The sequence below is a fragment of the Oncorhynchus mykiss genome, chromosome 12 (genome assembly GCF_013265735.2).
Source record: "Oncorhynchus mykiss isolate Arlee chromosome 12, USDA_OmykA_1.1, whole genome shotgun sequence".
Classification (NCBI taxonomy): Eukaryota; Metazoa; Chordata; class Actinopteri; order Salmoniformes; family Salmonidae; genus Oncorhynchus; species Oncorhynchus mykiss.
In genome coordinates, this window is record NC_048576.1 from 68,990,657 (window position 1) to 69,013,105 (window position 22,449).

Consider the following 22,449-nt stretch of genomic DNA (forward strand, 5'->3'; position numbering starts at 1 on the left):
AATAGTCAGACAATTACATTCTAACGTCCAAGCGTCAGTGTGGCTTTGAAATCGCAATTCGCAAGGGATCCGTTTTAAATTGTCTCTCGAACACTGGCCACGGCGTTCTGGCAAAAATAAACAATCGACATCAGCGGAAAACACACTGAAATGTTGGGGTGTGGACAAAGTTGCAAGAGGACTCGTTTAAATTACGGGGTTTTCTGTATCATATGTCTGTGTGTACACAGTAGCGACGTGAACTAATCCTCTTACGAAATCATGCTCTTTGACGAACCCGACAGCCCAATGCAAGAGCTTCTGGAGGTAAACCTTGAAGAGAAAACGCAGGAGACGAGGATACATCGATGACAACACAGTGGGGTCGATCACTTACTTCGTTCTCTGGGAAGGGTGGGATTCCAACGAGGCAGAAAGCAACTCCATTCATTGGACAGCTGTGATTGTTCAGCAGTAAAATGAGAGTGAGATTCGCTGCTACAAGGAGTTGTAAAATAAGATAGAAACATCTGAAAATACAGAATATGGCCTCGCCAATTATAGCTTAGTCTGGTGGCGATGCTCTGTGGCATTCACCTATCCAGTTTCCTTCCTTTCCAACCCCCCTCTTTTCCGTTGTTTGGGCTGTTTGGTTGGTGTTGCTCCCCCTCCTCCGCCAGACTGGCTCAGCGTAAATCCTTCTCTTCCTCAGCCTGCCTGTTAAACTGAGACAAACAGGCCGGGGGCGCGTTGGTAGAATCTGCGCGTCGATTGAGCAAAGCGCCTGCCTTCCATTACGGCGCACTCGGCTTGCCGTATTGGAGCGTACGGGCTCCCTCTGGCTGTGCCAAAAAGTTTGGGCCTGAATGTTTACACAACTATTCGTGTCTCTTCGGAAACCGTGACGTGTGGGGGGCGCCCTTGCCACGCCGTTCTCAATGTCATTTAAACAAAGCCTTTTTGTACCCAGATACAGAGATAGACTTGGGCAAAAATACAAGAGGAGAAATGAAGGTGAGGAAGCATGGAGCTGTTGCCTAGTGAGGCATGGCTTGAGAGAAACAAAATCGTTGCTAGGAAATGCCTAATAAGTTTGTAGGTGTAACTAAACTAGAAACTCATAGTCACAGGAAGTTAGTGCATTGACAGGAACCCCTGTCACCTCTGACCAGAGATGCCAAGAAATGACCAAGAACTAAATCAGTCCCAATCTAAACCACAACCACATACAATGACTCAGGTAGTATTATTATTCTACAGTTCTGCATGCGATGCTTTCAGTCCCTGAAGCGAAAAACAATGTTATTACATGTGTTTTGGACTGGTATTGACCACAAAGAGGAGTAAAGAACAGAATGGGTAGAAAATAAAGAAACAAAGAGAGACAACTGAAGCAGAGAATGATTGAGAACAAATAGGGGAGAGGGGGAAAGGGAGGAGGATGCAGAGGAGAGAGGGAAAAGAGTGCAGTGAGTTTGTTGGTGTAAGGAGAAATATAGTGTGGCTGAGGCGTGGCTGGGGGCCCATGTGGCTGCTATTACATTGGAGGGTGCAGTGGAGAGGGGTGCAGGGAGCAGGCTAGGGAGAGCCACTTCAAAGCCGCCTGCCTGCCTGGGGAAACGGAGTCGAGTCACAGGAAGAAAGATACTGCCCACGCACAGAGCCACACACGGCCGCCCTCCCTGCCTTCCTCTCCTCCTCCTGTTCTCCACATGGCTGCAAACCCCTCTCGCCCACCTGGTGTTGATACACCAGCCTTGTCAAGGGCAGCTCAGCACCTGAACACACACCTTGAATTCACCACCACCTTCAACTACTTCCACCTCAGCCGACTTCCAAAGATATCTATGAGAGTCTGTGAGGCTTTGGCGAGACCCTATCAGTGAACATTATAGACATAGCTCCATACCGCTGCCAGAGGGTCAGTCTAGAACTGGTCAGTCGGAGTCCTCCATGGGAGAGGGAGAGACCAGGGTCTTATCTTGGAGATTGTGTTCATAAGGTGGGAGAGCAGAGCAGGGTAGGCAGATGGTGCTGTCTGGAAGGGGTCACGTGGTCCCTGAGTGAGGGGATATGAGGAGGGGGTAAGGAGGGGGAGATGGGACTAGGGGGGGTTGCAGCATTAAGGTCAGTGGTGGGAGTCAGACAGCGTGAGGGCCATAGCAGCTGGTGAGCTGAACTGTTCTGTGTCCCCTGTGACCATTGAGCACTCTATAGTCTGTAGGCTCTCTCTCTCTCAAGTGGCACCCTATGGGGTGCACTACTTTTGACCGCGACCCATAGGGAATAGGGTGCGATTTGGGATGCAGCCCCCCGATCTCTGCCTCAGGCTGACCCTACAGTAGGCTACATGTGTTTTCTATTCAACCAGACACAGGAGTACATCACTTGCATCTGCTCTGAGTCAGGTGACACAGTGCTACAGCACTCCACTCTTCGGGTTTCTCCAGGAGAAGTCAACTGGCCTGTCAGCCCGGCAAAATGGCCCCTCTAATATTGATGAGGGTAAGACTGAGTCAGAGCGAGAATACGCCCAGCCAAGGAGCCACTGTGAGCCTTCTGTGAGGAAATCTGTCTATCAGGTGTTTGAGTGGGCAGATTTAGATTTAGCATACTACTACATTGTTACTCTGAAGACTGAAGTAGCTTATTTACTATTGTACTGTGGTGTGTGAGTAGTGTATTTACTATACTGTTGTAAGTCTGAGCTGCTGTACAGTATGTGTATCTGTCTGGAGTAAAACCACCCCTCCCTCCTCTCTCTCTCTCTCTCTCTGGGTCTGTTGGACAACCTTAGTCATTGGCACACAGCCCAAAGAGGGTCCCTGTGTCTGACTGAGCGAGATAGAGTTTGACCCTGATGGGTGCTGACAGCCCTTTCTCTCTCCTCAAGGGGGGTGTATAGGGGGAGAGCACCAAAAGACCATCAGCCGTCCCCGGCGGTCATTACATAACAACGCACAGCAGAGGGAGCACTTTGGAGGATAACCCACAAACAATCAACGTTCATCACGTTTACTCACTCCACTGCGCCCCATCTCAAACCCCCCTGGGCTGGGCCCCACCGCTGCTGCTGCCGGCTCACAGGGTCAGCTCGCGGAACCAACCAACCTACCCGGAACCAACCAACCGGCGCGTTAACGAGATGCCAACTGTGCCAAACTTGATAAGATGAGGAAAGAGAAAAAAACGGCCATGCTAGATATCACTGTGGTTCACAGTCCCATGCCTCTGCACTCACTGTGTGTTACAATCAATTCCGGTCACTCCATTTAGCTGGATATCTACAGTCACGCTGCTCGTCTCACGGCCTGTCCCATCGCTGTCCTCTACCCCTCTTTCTCCTCTTTTCATATCACTTCTTTCCCCCTCCGGTTCCCTCTAGTCCTGAAATTGAAGCCCTCCTTTCTGTGTGAGTAGATGTATGACACACACACTTTTGTTGGTTCTAAGCTTTGTTGCCATACCCTTTCAACATCATTCACAGTGGGCCTCCTCAGTATGGAGTGGCGTATTGGCACACTGCTACTCTGTCAGGCCTGTCAGAGCTCTCTCTCAGCCCTCCATCTGACACAATTACATTTAGTGCTGATGCCTGGACTGTATATGTAGCACTGCTAATAGCTGAATGGACACAATGTTTGAGTCCAGCCAAGTCGTCTCTCCCTCTTTCTCTCTCTCCGCCTCTCTCGCGCTCTGTTTATCTAACACACACAGTGACCTTCACTGACCCCCATCTCAAATGTAATAATTGAAGACCATTATAGCGGTCTTGGTCACACAGCACAAAATGTGTTCTGTCAGAGTGGAGTGGGGGAGATGGGTCTCTGATCAATGTGGATCAGTTCCAAGTATGTGTGTATGTGGGGCAAATGTTACCGAGTGGAGTATCCTGGCTAAATAAATGACATGAAAATGTGTGTGTTTGAGATAGACACTGTCTGAGAGATCCTCCTGTGTGACCATACTGTCGGTCATCTTCGTAACATAGACACTTGTGTGTCTGTCTAAGTGTCACGTCCTATAGAGTGTTTGAGATAGACTGCAGTGAGTTTGACATCCTGGTCTGTCGTGGCTGGGCTGCCTGTTGACACAGAGGATCCTGGGGCACTCCGTTGATGTGGGTAAGGCTGTGGGAAGAGGTGCAGTGTGGTGACCCCTCCATGTCCAGGTTCCACTGTGAGCCATAAATTCCCCACTCGCAGTATGGAGGAGTAGGGGCGTGGGACTGGGGACGGGGGTCCTCTCTTTGCCTGGACAACTGGCATGGAAAGGGGGAGACAGCTGACCAGTCAGAACACAGGTTGACGTTCATTGGGATGAGTCTTGTCCTGGAGGCAAACCTGAGGGATTTCTGTCAAGGGTTTGAACCAGTTCGGGGAGCAGAAAATAAAACCAGAAAATAACTACATTATCTGAGGAAAAGATCCCGAACCAAAATGACCTATACTGTTCCGGGACAGAACCTTTATTTTAAAAGCATGGGAACCGGTTAATAACGTGCAACAAAGCACCAATGCAAAGCCCTCACTCTGTCACTCAGAAATGTATTCCAGCTTCTGCCTGCCAGCTGGAAATCTATGCTAGTGTGTGTGTGTGTGTGTGTGTAGGCTACCTGCCCCTCCCCTCTGAAGCATAGGCTACTGTAGCGTACTGATTACGTAACAAACATGATTCAGAAAGAATGGATTTACTTTTTCAATGCTAGTTAAGGATACCATAGTCATCACGTTTCACATTGGTGTATTAACTACAAAAATACGTGTTTTTAATTATAGCGCTGCTCTGCACACACAAGCTTGTTAGCTAGCTAACGTTTGCTCGGGTCCAACGTTAAAACAATTCGGGAAATTCAGACATTCACAGTTTCTCCATAGAAGCAGCTCCTCTGTAGGTATAATTCTGTGGGCCTAATTCAGAAAGTGCATGTCATAACAAGATGCCCAGCACTTCCCCGCAGCTTCCTCCGTCCTCTCTCCCTACCAGCAAATATTTCAGTTGCGTTCTCACACGCTACAATGTGACTGGCAGCGGTGTGTGTGTGTTTGTCTTTCATTATGATTAAACCATTCTGTTACGGCAAAATACAATTGCTCTTAACGACTTTCCTATACCGATTAAATTGCTTACCCACTCCACAGCAAGTTTAAAAAGGAACAGAAAGGAACGATATAAACCGGTACTTTTTTTTGGTTCCAAACGTTTCAGAACTGTATTTTGCTGGTCGGAACCAACAAATATGGTTCTGTTCAGAATGAAAAGATTAGAAAATAATTGATTTCCACTAGATAGGCCAGTTGCGAAGTCAACATTCTCTATATTGTAAAAATTCATGAAAAAGAACATAGCTTTTTGGTCTTAATTGAAGGTTTGTGTCAGCTAGTGAACACTCTGCAGAGCTCCCTCTAGAACAAGATTCATGACAGAAAAAGCTAACCTGCAGTCAAGACTGGCACAGACACACACAGGCAGGCAAGGTGTAGTTGTGCTACATAACCTTGTCTGGACTTCATAAATGTATGTGGACACTGTAAATAAACCATGTAGTAAAATACACAAAAACATCAGACATGGTGGTGTCCTTTTCTGGTGAAACCACTATGATGGTATTGTGTAGGTTCCATTGGTTAGAGTATTTAGGCTGGTCTGTTATTGCAGGTGGCACAGGGCTCTCTCCACTCCTCTGCTAAAATTCCTCCCAGCCCGCCCTCTCCCTCGCCCCCAGCCCCTACTAGGTCACTTCTACAGACAATTTCCTCAAACTCCTGTGCCCTTCCACCCATCCCCCAAACATCCTCATCCCTTTGCCCTTTTCCCTGGTCTACTGCCCAATCTCTTTCCTCGTCCCTGCCATTCCCTTTTCCTCTAGCTGTCTGTCTTCATTCTCCTCTCTTCCACCCTTCCTCTAGCTTCCCCCTGCCCCCTCGCTCCCTCTCTCCTTACTCCATATCATTAGAATCCCTCTCTTCTCTGCAGCTGCCCATCTCACTCCTTCCTCTCCAGGCTTGTTCAGCCAGATAGAGAATGGATGAGAAACTCCCTGTCAGACACATATAATAACTGTATATGTCTGTAAAGACGGATTAGACTCAGAGCTGGGGCTGGGACTGAGACTGTGTCTGGGGCTGAGGCTAAGGCCAAGGTTGAGGCTGTGGAGGGCGTTTGGCCGGCTGCGCTGTGACTCTAGAGAGTGACTCACTGGAGTCATGGTTCAGGGCCTCCAGCAGTGTCACCAGCTTGTGTACCCTACATTGGGCGCGGTGGACAGGCACAACCCTGCCAAGGTACGTCACATTGGCATTAGTCCAAAAAAATGTACACACACACACACAGCACAATCTGAGGTTGTATAAATGCACAATGTACCCTACATATCTATTCCCTATTATCTGAGCTACATTAATATGGCCTTCCCATGGCCTTCACACACTGGCTGCTGATTAGAGGGGTGTCAAGTGTCATAATCGGTAATCAATTCACAGTCATATCCACTCTATTTTCAGTCTGACTCCTACCTCTTCTACCTCTTTACCCCCCCCCCCCCCCCCCACACACACACCACCCCACCCGTTGTGCTTCACCCTCCACCCTGTCTCCACCCCAACTCTTCCCAGCACTACCCCCAATCTGGCAGAAAATGGGGGGGGTACGGTTCCAGTAGGTCCTCTGTTTCCTTCCTCTGCCGGTCACTTCACAGGCACATACGTGTCTGCTGCCCCCTTTACCTTCACTGCTCTGCTTCCTGCCTCTGATGTCACTTCCTGGAGCTGGAGACAATAGGAAACCTACTCAAACTGCTGACCCTTAGACCTGTATGTAAGTACATACATGTCGGCGTCATGAGTAAAATGTAGGTTATAGAAATAACACTACAAAGGACCCAGAGATGAGTGGCCCATATACGGTATACCGTTTCTGTCGCTTCTGCCTATCCTGCTTTATTCACTCTGGTTGTCAGATTATAGATTTTATTTCCGATTCTATTTCTGTGCGCCAGGCTGAGCAATGACATCCGTTAGGTAGCTGTGGATCTACAATTAAATATCACAGTCATGATTTGACCGTAGTATAAATATAGTCTGTTCACATCACCAATCATAAAGGCCCAATCTGACCCTGATCCTGCAATCCATTAAGATGGACCAGATATGATTTTAGAAATTCAGAATATCAAGGATTAAAGACATCTTGGTTAGAGCCCCCCTAAGGATTTGTTTGACAGCAGAAGAAGGATTATACTGTACAAACAATTTCATATTTGTGTTAAATACTGTATCTCCGTCAAAGGGTCATATTCTAATCCTGGCATTTCCCCATTGTACCCTGTCCTAATAACAGAGGGGGACAGCTTGTCTAGACCGGGCCTCAGAAGAGGGAGTCATTCCTTTGGTTTGAGGACTGGAGAAGGGGGGTATGAGGGGGACTGGTGTAGGGAGCCTTATCTCATGGAGATATCTCCCCCATTCCAAACACACACACACACGCACACACACACACACACACACACACACAACCCAGTTATATGAATGAAACAAGGGGCCATAAAACAGATTCCTCCTAGACCCCCTGCATGTTTAACCAGGCAATGTTTAACATTCAGTTCAGTAACAACAGTTTATTCATTTGTGATGAACTTTACCCTAGACACCCACTAGCTGTGATCAACACTGAAACAAATAACCAGCCCCACTGGGACAGATTAGAAATGATCTTGGATTTAACAAAAATGGGCAATAAAATTGGAAAAAATCCACATAAATAAACATCTGCCTTACGTTGGCATGGAGATGAACAAAGAGGAAGGCCATCTGTTCCTGTACAGCACAGTAGAGAATTCCCCTAAATATATCATCCATAATCCCTTCAACATGGAAATGAATTGAGTTTCAGTTTCACTATATGGCCACCGGAGGGCGCAGGTAGTGCTGGTGAAGCACAGAAAGACAGGGAAACTAGTGGGTACTTACCATAAAGACGAAAAAAGTTGGATAAAGTTGCCCCTAAACACTGATATCGGGTCAGTTTAGCATTTCCACCTAATGGTTAGGATTTGGGGAAGGTAAACTGATCCTGGGCAGTTCCAACCCAGAGCTGTAAAGACACAGTAGATATATTTTACATTTATTTAACTAGGCAAGTCAGTTAAGAACATATTCTTATTTTCAATGACAGCCTAGGAACAGTGGGTTAACTGCCTTGTTCAGGGGCAGAACAACAGAGTTTTACCTTGTCAGCTCGGGGCTTCGATCTTGCAACCTTTTGGTTACTGGCCCAACACTCTAACCACTATGCTACCTGCCACCCCATATGTCCAGAGCATATGAAGCAGAGCACAGAGCAGACAGAGCTGGAGCCATGCTTAAAGGACCAGCTTAACAATCAGCCTAATGATCAGCCTATTGAGTCATTATAGTGATGTATGGAGGGAGAGGAGACATACTGGAGAAGAGTGATGAGCGCAAGTGGACACTCATCCATCTCCAAAGCAGCCCAGAGTTACACACACACACACACACACACACACACACACAATATACTCAAGATAACGTCAAGAAAACTACAGCACACAATGGTTGTATGACATATCTCCATTTCCTTGGTAATGAGAGGATCAGTAGCTTTCGGCAGGCTCAGTAATTGGGCCAGGAGGTTAGTGGTATGTACACCTAGGATAGGATGCAGCTGTGGTGCCTCTGTCTGGCCCTCAGAGAAGACAGGACTGCTACTTGGTCTCAATACTGATCACAGTAATGAAGCAGCAGCTGCTCATTGCAGACTGACATCCTTCACACAGCGCACTGTTCACTGACAACACTAGGCGAATATAGACGAGTGTACAAAACATTAAGAACACCTGCTCTTTCCATGTTATTGACTGACCAGGTGAATCCAGGTGAAAGCTATGATCCCTTATTGATGTTTAAATCCACTTCAATCAGTGGAGATGAAGGGGAGGAGACAGGATAAGCCTGGAGACAATTGAGACAATTGTGACATGGATTGTGTATGTGTGCCACTCAGATGGTGAATGGGCAACACAAAATATTGAAGTGCATTTGAACGGGGTATGGTAGTAGGTGCCAGGGGCACAGGTTTGTGTCAAGAACTGCAACGCTGCTGGGTTTTTAATGCTCAACAGTTTCCTGTGTGTATCAAGAATGGTCCACCACCCAAAGGACATCCAGGCAACTTGACACTACCGTGGGAAGCATTGGAGTCAATATAGGCCAACATCCCTGTTGAACTCTTGACACCTTGTAGAGTCCATGCCCTGACGAATTGAGGCTCAAAAAACTCAATTAGGAAGGTGTTCCTAATGTTTGGTGTACGCAGTGTACATCACTACCAATCGATGGGCAACCCTGATCACACAATCTCACTCTGCATGATGGCAACAATGTAACTCACAGACACTGGCTTACAGAAATATACAGTGAGAGAGAGGTAATTGGTCGATGACAAATTAATGATGACCCATTCACGAGCCCCATGCCAAGCGTAGGACCATTATTTTGTATTGGACGAACTGGACAGCCAGCTCCACCCAGCAACCTCAACTCTGAGCCTTCTAATTGGATGGCTGCTTGCCCTGCCTCATGCACCTGATAAAGCGGCCATCCCTCCATTTATTAGATTTATCCCTGATCAGTCTCTCTCTCTCTCTCTCAATTTAAGGGGCTTTATTGGCATGGGAAACATATGTTAATATTGCCAAAGTAAGTTAAGTAGATCATATACAAAGTGAAATAAACAATAAAAATGAACAGTACACTCACAGAAGTTCCAAAAGAATAAAGACATTTCAAATGTCATATTATGTATATATACAGACGATGTGCAAATGGTTAAAGTACAAAAGGGAAAATAAATCAACATAAATATGGGTTGTATTTACAAAGGTGTTTGTTCTTCACTGGTTGCCCTTTTCTTGTGGCAACAGGTCACAAATCTTGCTGCTGCTCTGCATGCATTATTTGGTGTTTTACGTTGTACACTGAGGATATTTTTGCAGAATTCTGCATGCAGAGTCTCAATTTGGTGTTTGTCCCATTTTGTGAATTCTTGGTTGGTGAGCGGACCCCAGACCTCACAACCATAAAGGTTAATGGGTTCGAAACTGATTCAAGTATTTTTAGCCAGATCCTAATTGGTATGTCAAATTTTATGATCCTTTTGGTGGCATAGAAGGCCCTTCTTGCCTTGTCTCTCAGATCATTCACAGCTGTGTGGAAGTTACCTGTGGCGCTGATGTTTAGGCCAAGGTATGTATTGTTTTTTGTGTGCTCTAGGGCAACGGTGTCTAGATGGAATTTGTATTAGTGATCCTGGCAACTGGACTTTTTTTGGAACACCATTATTTTGGTCTTACTGAGGTTTACTGTCAGGACCCAGGTCTGGCTGAATCTATGCAGAAGATCTAGGTGCTGCTGTAGGCCCTCCTTGGTTGGTGACAGAAGCACCAGATCATCAGCAAACAGTAGACATTTGACTTCAGATTCTAGTAGGGTGAGGCCGGGTGCTGCAGACTGTTCTAGTGCCCTCGCCAATTCATTGATATATGTGTTGAAGAGGGTGGGGCTTAAGCTGCATCCCTGTCTCACCCAACAGCCCTGTGGGAAGAAATATGTGTTTTTTGCCAATTTTAACCGCACACTTGTTGTTTGTGTACATCAGCCTTTCTTAAAGTGTGGGTTGCGACGTGTCAGAGTAAATTGATAATTATTTAATTAATTACTGGAATTGATTTGGCCAAGCATCTGTGCTCTCTGTTCAGTGTGCTCGCTGCTTAGCAGCGGTCTTTGCTCAGTTTGGCAGCTGCGCGAGTGGGAGAGGGAGATGCCCGTGTGCATTGCGGTTCACCTGATCTTTTTTCTGCAGTTTTCTTAAAGATCACTCCACGACACATGATGCAGCGCTGTCGTTCAGCAGCAGATGATGCCATGTCAGCCACTGACTTGTCATTCCCACTCGCCATCACTCACCGCTATCATCAAACAAACTCATGCTAGCCACAAGTTCTGACTGAGCTCAATTGTCTTAAAACGCAAATACAGGGATGAGTTTCTCTCGCTTTCATACAAACTTGGAGAAATAACGAGGAACGTGCACAATGTGTTTTGTGCGGGGAAGTCCTTAACGTTAGTAATGAGTCTCTCAAAATGAACAAATAAATGAAATGACACGTCCTGTCCAAACACACAGCATGACGGTAAACCCAGGGAGTTCTTTCATAACAGGGCAGAATGCTTCAGGAAACAGTGCTTCGACAGTGGTAAAGTAAGTCAGCTAGCAAGGTATTGTTGTCATTTTATAACAGGCGACGATAAGCAGAAATAAGGGAGTACTAACTCTCATAGTAGTAGATGTGAGTTTCTCTTTCAAACAATCCCTTGGTCGTGTAACGTTACACAGCTAATAGCTCACATTCGCCAAAGCAAGCTAGCTAGTTACTGAGGGTGCAACCCTTAGTAACAGTACAGATGAAGATGAAAAATGATCAGGCCTACTGTACATCTTACTGTAGAAATTATTATTGAAAACTAGTCTATGTTGGAACTGTTGCTGTTAAAATACAAGTCATAATTGTTATTCTTAACTGGAATAAACTGATTGAAGCAAGATGCTTTTTGAGGCAAACACTCACACAGTTCTGGGTTGCTCATCTACAGCAGGAAGCGGTCTCCTGCCTGACTGGGAAAGAAGCAGATGTTCTGATCCAGTTTGGCACCACATACCTATGCGAGTCAGGGTTCTCAATTCTGGCCTACTTAAAAAACAAGTACAGAAACGGTCTCATTGCTAAGTATGACCTCAGTGTTGTACTGTCAAAAGCAGAGTCCAGAATAGACCTGCTTGTTGAAGTTCAACCAGCCAGTCACCTCTCATTGGGACTGTGTGTGTTTTCTGGTCTACATCTGTGTGATGTGATAAATCAGTTTATTCTAGTTCAGAATAAAAAATATGTATTGTATTTTAAACAGCAACAGTTCCAACCTAGACAGATATGTAAGAGTGTTTTTAATGGGGGAAAATAAACATTCATATATATTTATATGAATATTACATTTCATTGTTATTTGTTTTTGTCTATATTGCATTTGTTTTAGGCATAAGGGCAATGAAATGTACCTACAGTGCCTTGCGAAAGTATTCGGCCCCCTTGAACTTTGCGACCTTTTGCCACATTTCAGGCTTCAAACATAAAGATATAAAACTGTATTTTTTTGTGAAGAATCAACAACAAGTGGGACACAATCATGAAGTGGAACGACATTTATTGGATATTTCAAACTTTTTAACAGATCAAATACTGAAAAATTGGGCGTGCAAAATTATTCAGCCCCCTTAAGTTAATACTTTGTAGCGCCACCTTTTGCTGCGATTACAGCTGTCAGTCGCTTGGGGTATGCCTCTATCAGTTTTGCACATCGAGAGACTGAAATTTTTTCCCATTCCTCCTTGCAAAACAGCTCGAGCTCAGTGAGGTTGGATGGAGAGCATTTGTGAACAGCAGTTTTCAGTTCTTTCCACAGATTCTCGATTGGATTCAGGTCTGGACTTTGACTTGGCCATTCTAACATCTGGATATGTTTATTTTTGAACCATTCCATTGTAGATGTTGCTTTATGTTTTGGATCATTGTCTTGTTGGAAGACAAATCTCTGTCCCAGTCTCAGGTCTTTTGCAGACTCCATCAGGTTTTCTTCCAGAATGGTCCTGTATTTGGCTCCATCCATCTTCAGATCATTTTTAACCATCTTCCCTGTCCCTGCTGAAGAAAAGCAGGCCCAAACCATGATGCTGCCACCACCATGTTTGACAGTGGTGATGGTGTGTTCAGGGTGATGAGCTGTGTTGCTTTTACGCCAAACATAACGTTTTGCATTGTTGCCAAAAAGTTCAATTTTGGTTTCATCTGACCAGAGCACCTTCTTCCACATGTTTGGTGTGTCTCCCAGGTGGCTTGTGGCAAACTTTAAACAACACTTTTTATGGATATCTTTAAGAAATGGCTTTCTTCTTGCCACTCTTCCATAAAGGCCAGATTTGTGCAATATACAACTGATTGTTGTCCTATGGACAGAGTCTCCAACCTCAGCTGTAGATCTCTGCAGTTCATCCAGAGTGATCATGGGCCTCTTGGCTGCATCTCTGATCAGTCTTCTCCTTGTATGAGCTGAAAGTTTAGAGGGACGGCCAGGTCTTGGTAGATTTGCAGTGGTCTGATACTCCTTCCATTTCAATATTATCGCTTGCACAGTGCTCCTTGGGATGTTTAAATCTTGGGAAATCTTTTTGTATCCAAATCCGGCTTTAAACTTCTTCACAACAGTATCTCGGACCTGCCTGGTGTGTTCCTTGTTCTTCATGATGCTCTCTGCGCTTTTAACGGACCTCTGAGACTATCACAGTGCAGGTGCATTTATACGGAGACTTGATTACACACAGGTGGATTGTATTTATCATCATTAGTCCTTTAGGTCAACATTGGATCATTCAGAGATCCTCACTGAACTTCTGGAGAGAGTTTGCTGCACTGAAAGTAAAGGGGCTGAATAATTTTGCACGCCCAATTTTTCAGTTTTTGATTTGTTAAAAAAGTTTGAAATATCCAATAAATGTCGTTCCACTTCATGATTGTGTCCCACTTGTTGTTGATTCTTCACAAAAAAATACAGTTTTATATCTTTATGTTTGAAGCCTGAAATGTGGCAAAAGGTCGCAAAGTTCAAGGGGGCCGAATACTTTCGCAAGGCACTGTATTGAAGCAACATCTCAAGACATCAGTCAGGAAGTTAAAGCTTGGTCGCAAATGGGTCTTCCAAATAGACAATGACCTCAAGCATACTTCCAAAGTTGTGGCAAAATGGCTTAAGGACAACAAAGTCAAGGTATTGGAGTGGCCATCACAAAGCCCTGACCTCAATCCAATATAGCATTTGTGGGCAGAACTGAAAAAGAGTGTGCGAGCAAGGAGGCTTACAAACCTGATTCAGTTACACCAGCTCTGTCAGGAGGAATGGGCCAAAATTCACCCAACTTATTGTGCGAAGCTTGTGGAAGGCTACTCGAAACGTTTGACCCAAGTTAAACAATTGAAAGGCAATGCTACCAAATACTAATTGAGTGTATGTAAACTTCTGACCCACTGGGAATGTGATGAAATAAATAAAAGCTGAAATAAATAATTCTCTCTAGTATTATTCTGACCTTTCACATTCTTAAAATAAAGTGGTGATCCTAACTGACCTAAGACAGGGAATGTTTACTTGGATTAAATGTCAGGAATTGTGAAAAACCAAGTTTAAATGTATTTGGCTAAGGTGTATGTAAACGTCCGACTTCAACTGTACATCTGCATTGCTTGCTGTTCGGGGTTTTAGGCTGGGTTTCTGTATAGCACTTTGACATCGGCCGATGTATAAAGGGCTTTATAAATCACATTTTATTGATTGATTGTGCTGATGGTGTCAGGTTCTTGTCTGGTTCTGGCATTTAGATTGCCACAGACAAGTACATGTCTCTGGGCCTGGAAATGATTGATTTCCCCCTCCAGGATGGAGAAGCTGTCTTCATTAAAGCATGGGGATTCTAGTGGGGGGATATAGGTAGCACACAGGAGGACATTTTTCTCTGTTAAGATCATTTCCTTTTGAATTTCTAGCCAAATGTAAAATGTTCCAGTTTTGATTAATAGAGTGAGTTAGGTCTGCTATATACCAAATTAGCGTACCCCCTGAGTCCCTTCCCTGTTTCACACCTGGTAGTTTGGTGGATGGGACTACCAGCTCTCTGTAACCTAGAGGGCAACCAGTGGATCCGTCTCCTCTATACCATGTTTCTTGTAGGATGACAATGTCTGTATGTCTGATTTATTTGATAAAGTCCAGGTTCCTGCTCTTTAGGCCAAAGGCAGATGACCTCACACCTGGGATATTTCAGGATGAGATAGAAGGCTTTGTGTTCCATAAAGTGTCCAATGTTGTTGGTCGTGTGGTTTCTCTCTCTCTCAGCCCAGCCCCTACATGACTGGTGAAAAGCATCACCTGACAAGCGCTGGTTTCACCGCCAGCTCACCTTTCACCCCTCCAACAGCCACCTGGCATCAGTACAGACATCCCTGTGAGCATGTTACATACGTGTTCCATGAGGACTTAGTCTTAGTGTGATCTGGAGAGCCAGGCAGGTTACACTCCAGAACAGCTGTGTGTGTGTGTGTGTGTGTGTGTGTGTGTGTGTGTGTGTCCACCTCTTATGTCTCTGTTTCTCATCTCTCTCCCCACGACAAGACAGACAAATGCAGTTGTATCTCAGAATAGTCTTCTCTATGTGGATGAGTACGTTTGTTTGTTTGTTTGTGTGTGTGTGTGTGGGGGGGGGGGGGTGCTTGCAGATGTTGTTTAGTCAATAGTTCAAATGTTTGCAAGTGAGGGAGAACTTTTAGATGCTAATACAGTGTGGTGTACGTGAGGGTGACTTGAGGACATTGTTATTTGTGGGTAAGACACAAATAACAATGTCCTCGCCTAATAGGCATTAGGCCTATACACAATGTATATCTCCGTTATAAAAACACTCACTCCAGAACAGTAACAGCGCTCATCTCTCTCTATGGCCCAAAAGGAGAAGTGAGAAATTCTTAAAACTGCAGAGATTGGAGGGTGGGTGAGGAGGGACAGGGGGTGCCTGGTAGAGCTGTCTGCAGATTAGACCACCTGTTCCACTGTGGAACACACACACTCATTCCCTCCCTTTATCTTGCTCTCTCTCCCTTTCATTCTTTCGCTCTCTCTAATCATCTTTTTATAACTACCCACTCTTGTCTTCTCTCCGTCAATCTCACCCCTTTCACTCCGAACGCCGAGGTCCTAGCTGACTGAATTCCATCTATGGGAAACAGACAAAACAATCTGCCAGATAACTTTGGCAGAGAGCCACAGCACACATAAAGACAGGCACGCACGGACGGACGGACAGACGGACACACACACACACACACACACACACACAGGGACGGACACACACAGACACACACACACACACACACAGGGACACACACACACACACACACAGGGACACACACACAGGGACACACACACACACAGGGACACACAGGGACACACACACACAGACACACGTCACCTTGTGTCTAAGAGCAGGCCTCCAGGGAGTGGTGTACAGACAGAGGAGTAAACACAGAGCTATGTGCATCCCAAATGGCACCCTATTTCCTATATAGAGCACTACTTTTGACCAGAGCCTGAAGAACCCTGGTCAAAAGTACTCCACTATGTAGAGAATAGGGTGGCATTTGGGACGTCGCCTTAGTATATCCACAGTGGCTCAGCAATAACAGTACAGGGGCCAGGAGGGAACTCCCTCCCTACACCCTAGCCCCATTCTCTATCTCTGTACTTACATGGAATGTAATGTATGAAGACCCACACCATCTTATAAACAAGACTGAGGCTTTGTACAGGACATACAGTATGTACAGGACATATTAGGAGTGTCTGCAACTGGCTCATGCATACATACATACACACACACATGCACACATACATACATACAGTAGGGCGAAAAATATTTAGTCAGCCACCAATTGTGCAAGTTTTCCCACTTAAAAAGATGAGAGAGGCCTGTAATTTTCATCATAGGTACACTTCAACTATGACAGACAAAATGAGAGAAAAAAAAATCCAGAAAATCACATTGTAGGATTTTTTATGAATTTATTTGCAAATTATGGTGGAAAATAAGTATTTGGTCAATAACAAAAGTTTATCTCAATACTTTGTTATATACCCTTTGTTGTCAAACGTTTTCTGTAAGTCTTCACAAAGTTTTCACACACTGTTGCTGGTATTTTGGCCCATTCCTCCATGCAGATCTCCTCTAAAGCAGTGATGTTTTGGGGCTGTTGCTGGGCAACACGGATTTTCAACTCCCTCCAAATATTTTCTATGGGGTTGAGATCTGGAGACTGGCTAGGCCACTCCAGGACCTTGAAATGCTTCTTACGGAGCTACTCCTTCATTGCCCGGGCGGTGTGTTTGGGATCATTGTCATGCTGAAAGACCCAGCCACGTTTCATCTTCAATACCCTTGCTGATGGAAGGAGGTTTTCACTCAAAATCTCACAATACATGGCCCCATTCATTCTTTCCTTTACACGGATCAGTCGTCCTGGTCCCTTTGCAGAAAAACAGCCCCAAAACATGATGTTTCCACCCCCATGCTTCACAGTAGGTATGGTGTTCTTTGGATGCAACTCAGCATTCTTTGTCCTCCAAACACAACGAGTTGAGCTTTTACCAAAAAGTTATATTTTGGTTTCATCTGACCATATGACATTCTCCCAATCTTCTTCTGGATCATCCAAATGCTCTCTAGCAAACTTCAGACGGGCCTGGACATGTACTGGCTTAAGCAGGGGGACACGTCTGGCACTGCAGGATTTGAGTCCCTGGCGGCGTAGTGTGTTACTGATGGTAGGCTTTGCTACTTTGGTCCCAGCTCTCTGCAGGTCATTCACTAGGTCCCCCCGTGTGGTTCTGGGATTTTTGCTCACCGTTCTTGTGATCATTTTGACCCCACGGGGTGAGATCTTGCGTGGAGCCCCAGATAGAGGGAGATTATCAGTGGTCTTGTATGTCTTCCATTTCCTAATAATTGCTCCCACAGTTGATTTCTTCAAACCAAGCTGCTTACCTATTGCAGATTCAGTCTTCCCAGCCTGGTGCAGGTCTACAATTTTGTTTCTGGTGTCCTTTCACAGCTCTTTGGTCTTGGCCATAGTGGAGTTTGGAGTGTGACTGTTTGAGGTTGTGGACAGGTGTCTTTTATACTGATAACAAGTTCAACCAGGTGCCATTAATACAGGTAACGAGTGGAGGACAGAGGAGCCTCTTAAAGAAGAAGTTACAGGTTTGTGAGAGCCAGAAATCTTGCTTGTTTTTAGGTGACCAAATACTTATTTTCCACCATAATTTGCAATTAAATTCATTAAAAATCCTACAATGTGATTTTCTGTATTTTTTTTTCTCATTTTGTCTGTCATAGTTGAAGTGTACCTATGATGAAAATTACAGGCCTCGCTCATCTTTTTAAGTGGGAGAACTTGCACAATTGGTGGCTGACTAAAAATGTTTTGCCCCCCTGTACATACATACATACAGTTGAAGTCGGAAGTTTACACCTTAGCCAAATACATTTAAACTCAGTTTTTCACAATTCCTGACATTTAATCCTAGTAAAAATTCCCTGTCTTAGGTCAGTTAGGATCACCACTTTATTTTAAGAATAGGAAATGCCAGAATAATAGTTATTATAATAATATAATTATTTATTTCAGCTTTTATTTCTTTCATCACATTCCGAGTGGTTCAGAAGTTTACATACTCTCAATTAGTATTTGGTAGCATTGCCTTTCAATTGTTTAACTTGGGTCAAACGTTTTGGGTAGCCTTCCACAAGCTTCCCACAATAAGTTGGGTGAATTTTGGCCCATTCCTCATAACAGAGCTGATGTAACTGAGTCAGGTTTGTAGGCCTCCTTGCTCGCACACGCTCTTTCAGTTCTGCCCACAAATTTTCTATGGGATTGAGGTCAGGGCTTTGTGATGGCCACTCCAATACCTTGACTTTGTTGTCCTTAAGCCATTTTGCCACAACTTTGGAAGTATGCTTGAGGTCATTGTCTATTTGGAAGACCCATTTGCGACCAAGCTTTAACTGATGTCTTGAGATGTTGCTTCAATATATCCACATCATTTTCCTACCTCATAATGCCATCTATTTTGTGAAGTGCACCAGTCCCTCCTGCAGCAAAGCACCCCCACAACATGATGCTGCCACCCCCATGCTTCACGGTTGGGGTGGTGTTCTTTGGCTTGCAAGTCTCCCCCTTTTGCTCCAAACATAACGATGGTCATTATGGCCAAACAGTTCTATTTTTGCTTCATCAGACCAGAGGACATTTCTCCAAAAAGTATGATCTTTGTCCCCATGTGCAGTTGCAAACCGTAGTCTGGCTTTTTTGTGGCGGTTTTGCAGTGGCTTCTTCCTTGCTGAGCGGCCTTTCAGGTTATGTCGATATAGGACTTGTTTTACTATGGATATAGATACTTTTGTACCGGTTTCCTCCATCATCTTCACAAGGTCTTTTGATGTTGTTCTGGGATTGATTTTCACTTTTCGCACCAAAGTATGTTCATCCCTAGGAGACAGAACGCGTCTCCTTCCTGAGCGGTATGACGGCTGCGTGGTCCCATGGTATTTATACTTGCGTGCTATTGTTTGTACAGATGAATGTGGTACCTTCAGGTGTTTGGAAATTGCTCCCAAGGATGAACCAGACTTGTGGAGGTCTAGAATTTTTTTTCTGCGGTCTTGGCTGATTACTTTTGATCTTCCCATGATGTCAAGCAAAGAGGCACTGAGTTTGAAGGTAGGCCTTGAAATACATCCACAGGTACACCTCCAATTGACTCAAATGATCAGAAGCTACTGAAGCCATGACATAATTTTCTGGAATTTTCCAAGCTGTTAAAAGGCACAGTCAACTTAGTGTATGTAAACTTCTGACCGACTGGAATTGTGATACAGTGAATTATAAGTGAAATAATCTGTCTGTAAACAATTGTTGGAAAAATGACTTGTGTCATACACAAAGTAGATGTCCTAACCGTCTTGCCAAAACTATAGTTTGTTAACAAGAATTTTGTTGAGTGGTTGAAAAACGAGTTTTAAGTATATGTAAACTTCTGACTTCAACTGTACATACATACTTTTGAACAGGTTGTGTGTGTGTGTATGTGGACACCCCTTCAAATTAGTGGATTCGGCTATTTCAGCCACACCCGTGTATAACAAATGTATATAATCGAGCACACCGCCATGCAATCTCCATAGACAAACATTGGCAGTAAAAAGGCCTTACTGAAGAGCTCAGTGATTTTCAACGTGGCACTGACATAGGATGCCACCTTTCCAACAAGTTAGTTCATCGTCTGTCCTCGGTTGCAACACTCACCACACTGCCTCGGGAGCTTCATGAAATGGGTTTCCATGGCCGAGCAGCCGCACACAAGTCTAAGATCAACATGCACAATACCAAGCTTCGGCTGGAGGGGTGTGAAGCTCGCCACCATTGGAGCAGTGGAAACACATTCTCTAGAGTGGTGAATCACGCCCCACCATCTGACAGTCTGACGGACGAATCTAGGTTTGGCAGATGCCAGGAGAACGTTACCTGCTCCAATGCATAGTGTCAACTGTAAAGTTTGGTGGAGTTGGAATAATGATCTGGGCTGTTTTCCATGGTTCGGGCTAGACCCCTTAGTTCCAGTGAAGGGAAATCTTAACGCTACAGCATACAATGACATTCTAGATGATTCTGTGCTTCCAACTTTGAGGAACGCCCTTTCCTGTTTCAGCATGACAATGCCCCCGTGCACAAAGTGAGGTACATGCAGAAATGGTTTGTCGAGATTGGTGTAGAAGAACTTGACTGGCCTACACAGAGCCCTGACCTCAAAACCATCGAACACTATTGGGATGGAACACCAACTACGGGCAACGCCTAATTGCCCAACATCAGTGCCCGACCTCACTAATGGTCTTGTGAGTGAATGGATGCAACTCCCCGCCGCAATATTCCTACATCTAATGGAAAGCCTTCCCATAAAAGTAGAGGCTGTTATAGCTGTTATAGCAGCAAAGGGGAGGCCCATAATTTTGGAATTAAATACTTTTGGCCATGTAGTGTACCTACGCAGACATAATCACATACTTTTGGCCATGTAGTGTACCTATACAGACATATATTTCACATGACTCATCCTATAGGCGCACTACACAGAAACCTTTGGTCTTTTGCCCATGCTCTCCCCATTTCCCCCAGACCCAGTGTAACCTTTCCCCTTTGACCTCTCCCCCCAGCCTGACCCAGCTGCAAGCAGCATGAACCAGCTCCAGCTCTGAGGGCAGGTTGAGCTGGGATTGACATGCACAGCCCTGATCAGACCGGAGTGGAGCTGATCAGAGCCCACAGGGTTCACTGAGTTCTCCCTAAATGACTATTGATTGGCCTGCCTGCTTGGTTCTCCCTACCCATGGTGCATTGCAGTGGGTCTGGCTGTGCGGCCATATGCCCCCAGGCAGGGTTCTCATTCTCAGTGCAGAGCGTGCAGAGTAAAGAGAGCACACTTTACACACATGCATACAGTGGCTTGCGAATGTATTCACCCCCTTGGCATTTTTCCTATTTTGTTGCCTTAAAACCTTGAATTAAAATTGATTTTTGGGGGGTTTGTATCATTTGATTTACACAACATGCCTACCACTTTGAAGATGCAAAATATTTATTTTGTGAAACAAACAAGAAATAAGACAAAAAAACAGAAAACTTGAGCGTGCATATCTATTCACCACCCCAAAGTCAATACTTTGTAGACACCTTTTGCAGAAATTACAGCTGCAAGTCTCTTGGGGCATGTCTCTATAAGCTTGGCACATCTAACCACTGGGATTTTTGCCCATTATTCAAGGCAAAACTGCTCCAGCTCCTTCAAGGTGGATGGGTTCCGCTGGTGTACAGCAATCTTTAAGTCATACCACATATTCTCAATTGGATTGAGGTCTGGGCTTTGACTAGGCCATTCCAAGACATTTAAATGTTTCCCCTTAAACCACTCGAGTGTTGCTTAGGGTCATTGTCCTGCTGGAAGGTGAACCTCCGTCCCAGTCTCAAATCTCTGAAACAGGTTTCCCTCAAGAATTTCCCTGTATTTAGCACCATCCATCATTCCTTCAATTCTGACCAGTTTCTCAGTTCCCGTCGATGAAAAACATCCCCACAGCATGATGGTGTTTTTGGGGTAATGAGAGGTGTTGGGTTTGCGCCAGACTCAGCGTTTTCCTTGATGACCAAAAATATCAATTTTAGTCTCATCTGACCAGAGTATGTTTGGGGAGTCTCCCACATGCCTTTTGGTGAACACCAAACGTGTATGCTTATTTATTTCTTTAAGCAATGTTTTTTTTTCTGGCCACTCTTCCGTAAAGCCCAGCTCTGTGGAGTGTACAGCTTAAAGTGGTCCAATGGACAGATATTCCAATCTCTGCTGTGGAGCTTTGCAGTTCCTTCAGGGTTATCTTTGGTCTCTTTGTTGCCTCTGTGATTAATGTCCTCCTTGCCTGGTCCATGAGTTTTGGTGGGGGGCCCTTTAATAATGGATTTAATGGTGCTCCGTGGGATGTTCAAAGTTTCTGATCTTTTTTTTTTATAACCCAACCCTGATCTGTACTTCTCCACAACTTTGTCCCTGACCTGTTTGGAGAGCTCCTTGGTCTTCATGGTGCCGCTTGCTTGGTGGTGCCCCTTGCTTAGTGATGTTGCAGACTCTGTGGCCTTTCAGAACAGGAGTATATATACTGAGATCGTGTGACACATATTTCACACAGGTG

General features: G+C 44.9%; 1 protein-coding gene across 2 annotated transcripts in view; it reads right to left on the bottom strand.

The window, feature by feature from the left end:
- arhgap23a (Rho GTPase activating protein 23a) overlaps positions 1–22,449 on the bottom strand; it is a 99,877-nt gene that overhangs the window by 72,296 nt on the left and 5,132 nt on the right. The window contains exon 1 of one of the 2 annotated variants that reach the window (XM_036938197.1): positions 377–809. The exons of the other annotated variant lie outside the window; for it this stretch is intronic. Within the exon in view, the coding sequence (XP_036794092.1) occupies positions 377–430 (54 nt within the window). The 5' untranslated portion in view covers positions 431–809. Of the gene's footprint in view, positions 1–376; positions 810–22,449 lie in introns of those variants that run through there. 2 annotated transcript variants of the gene reach the window in all.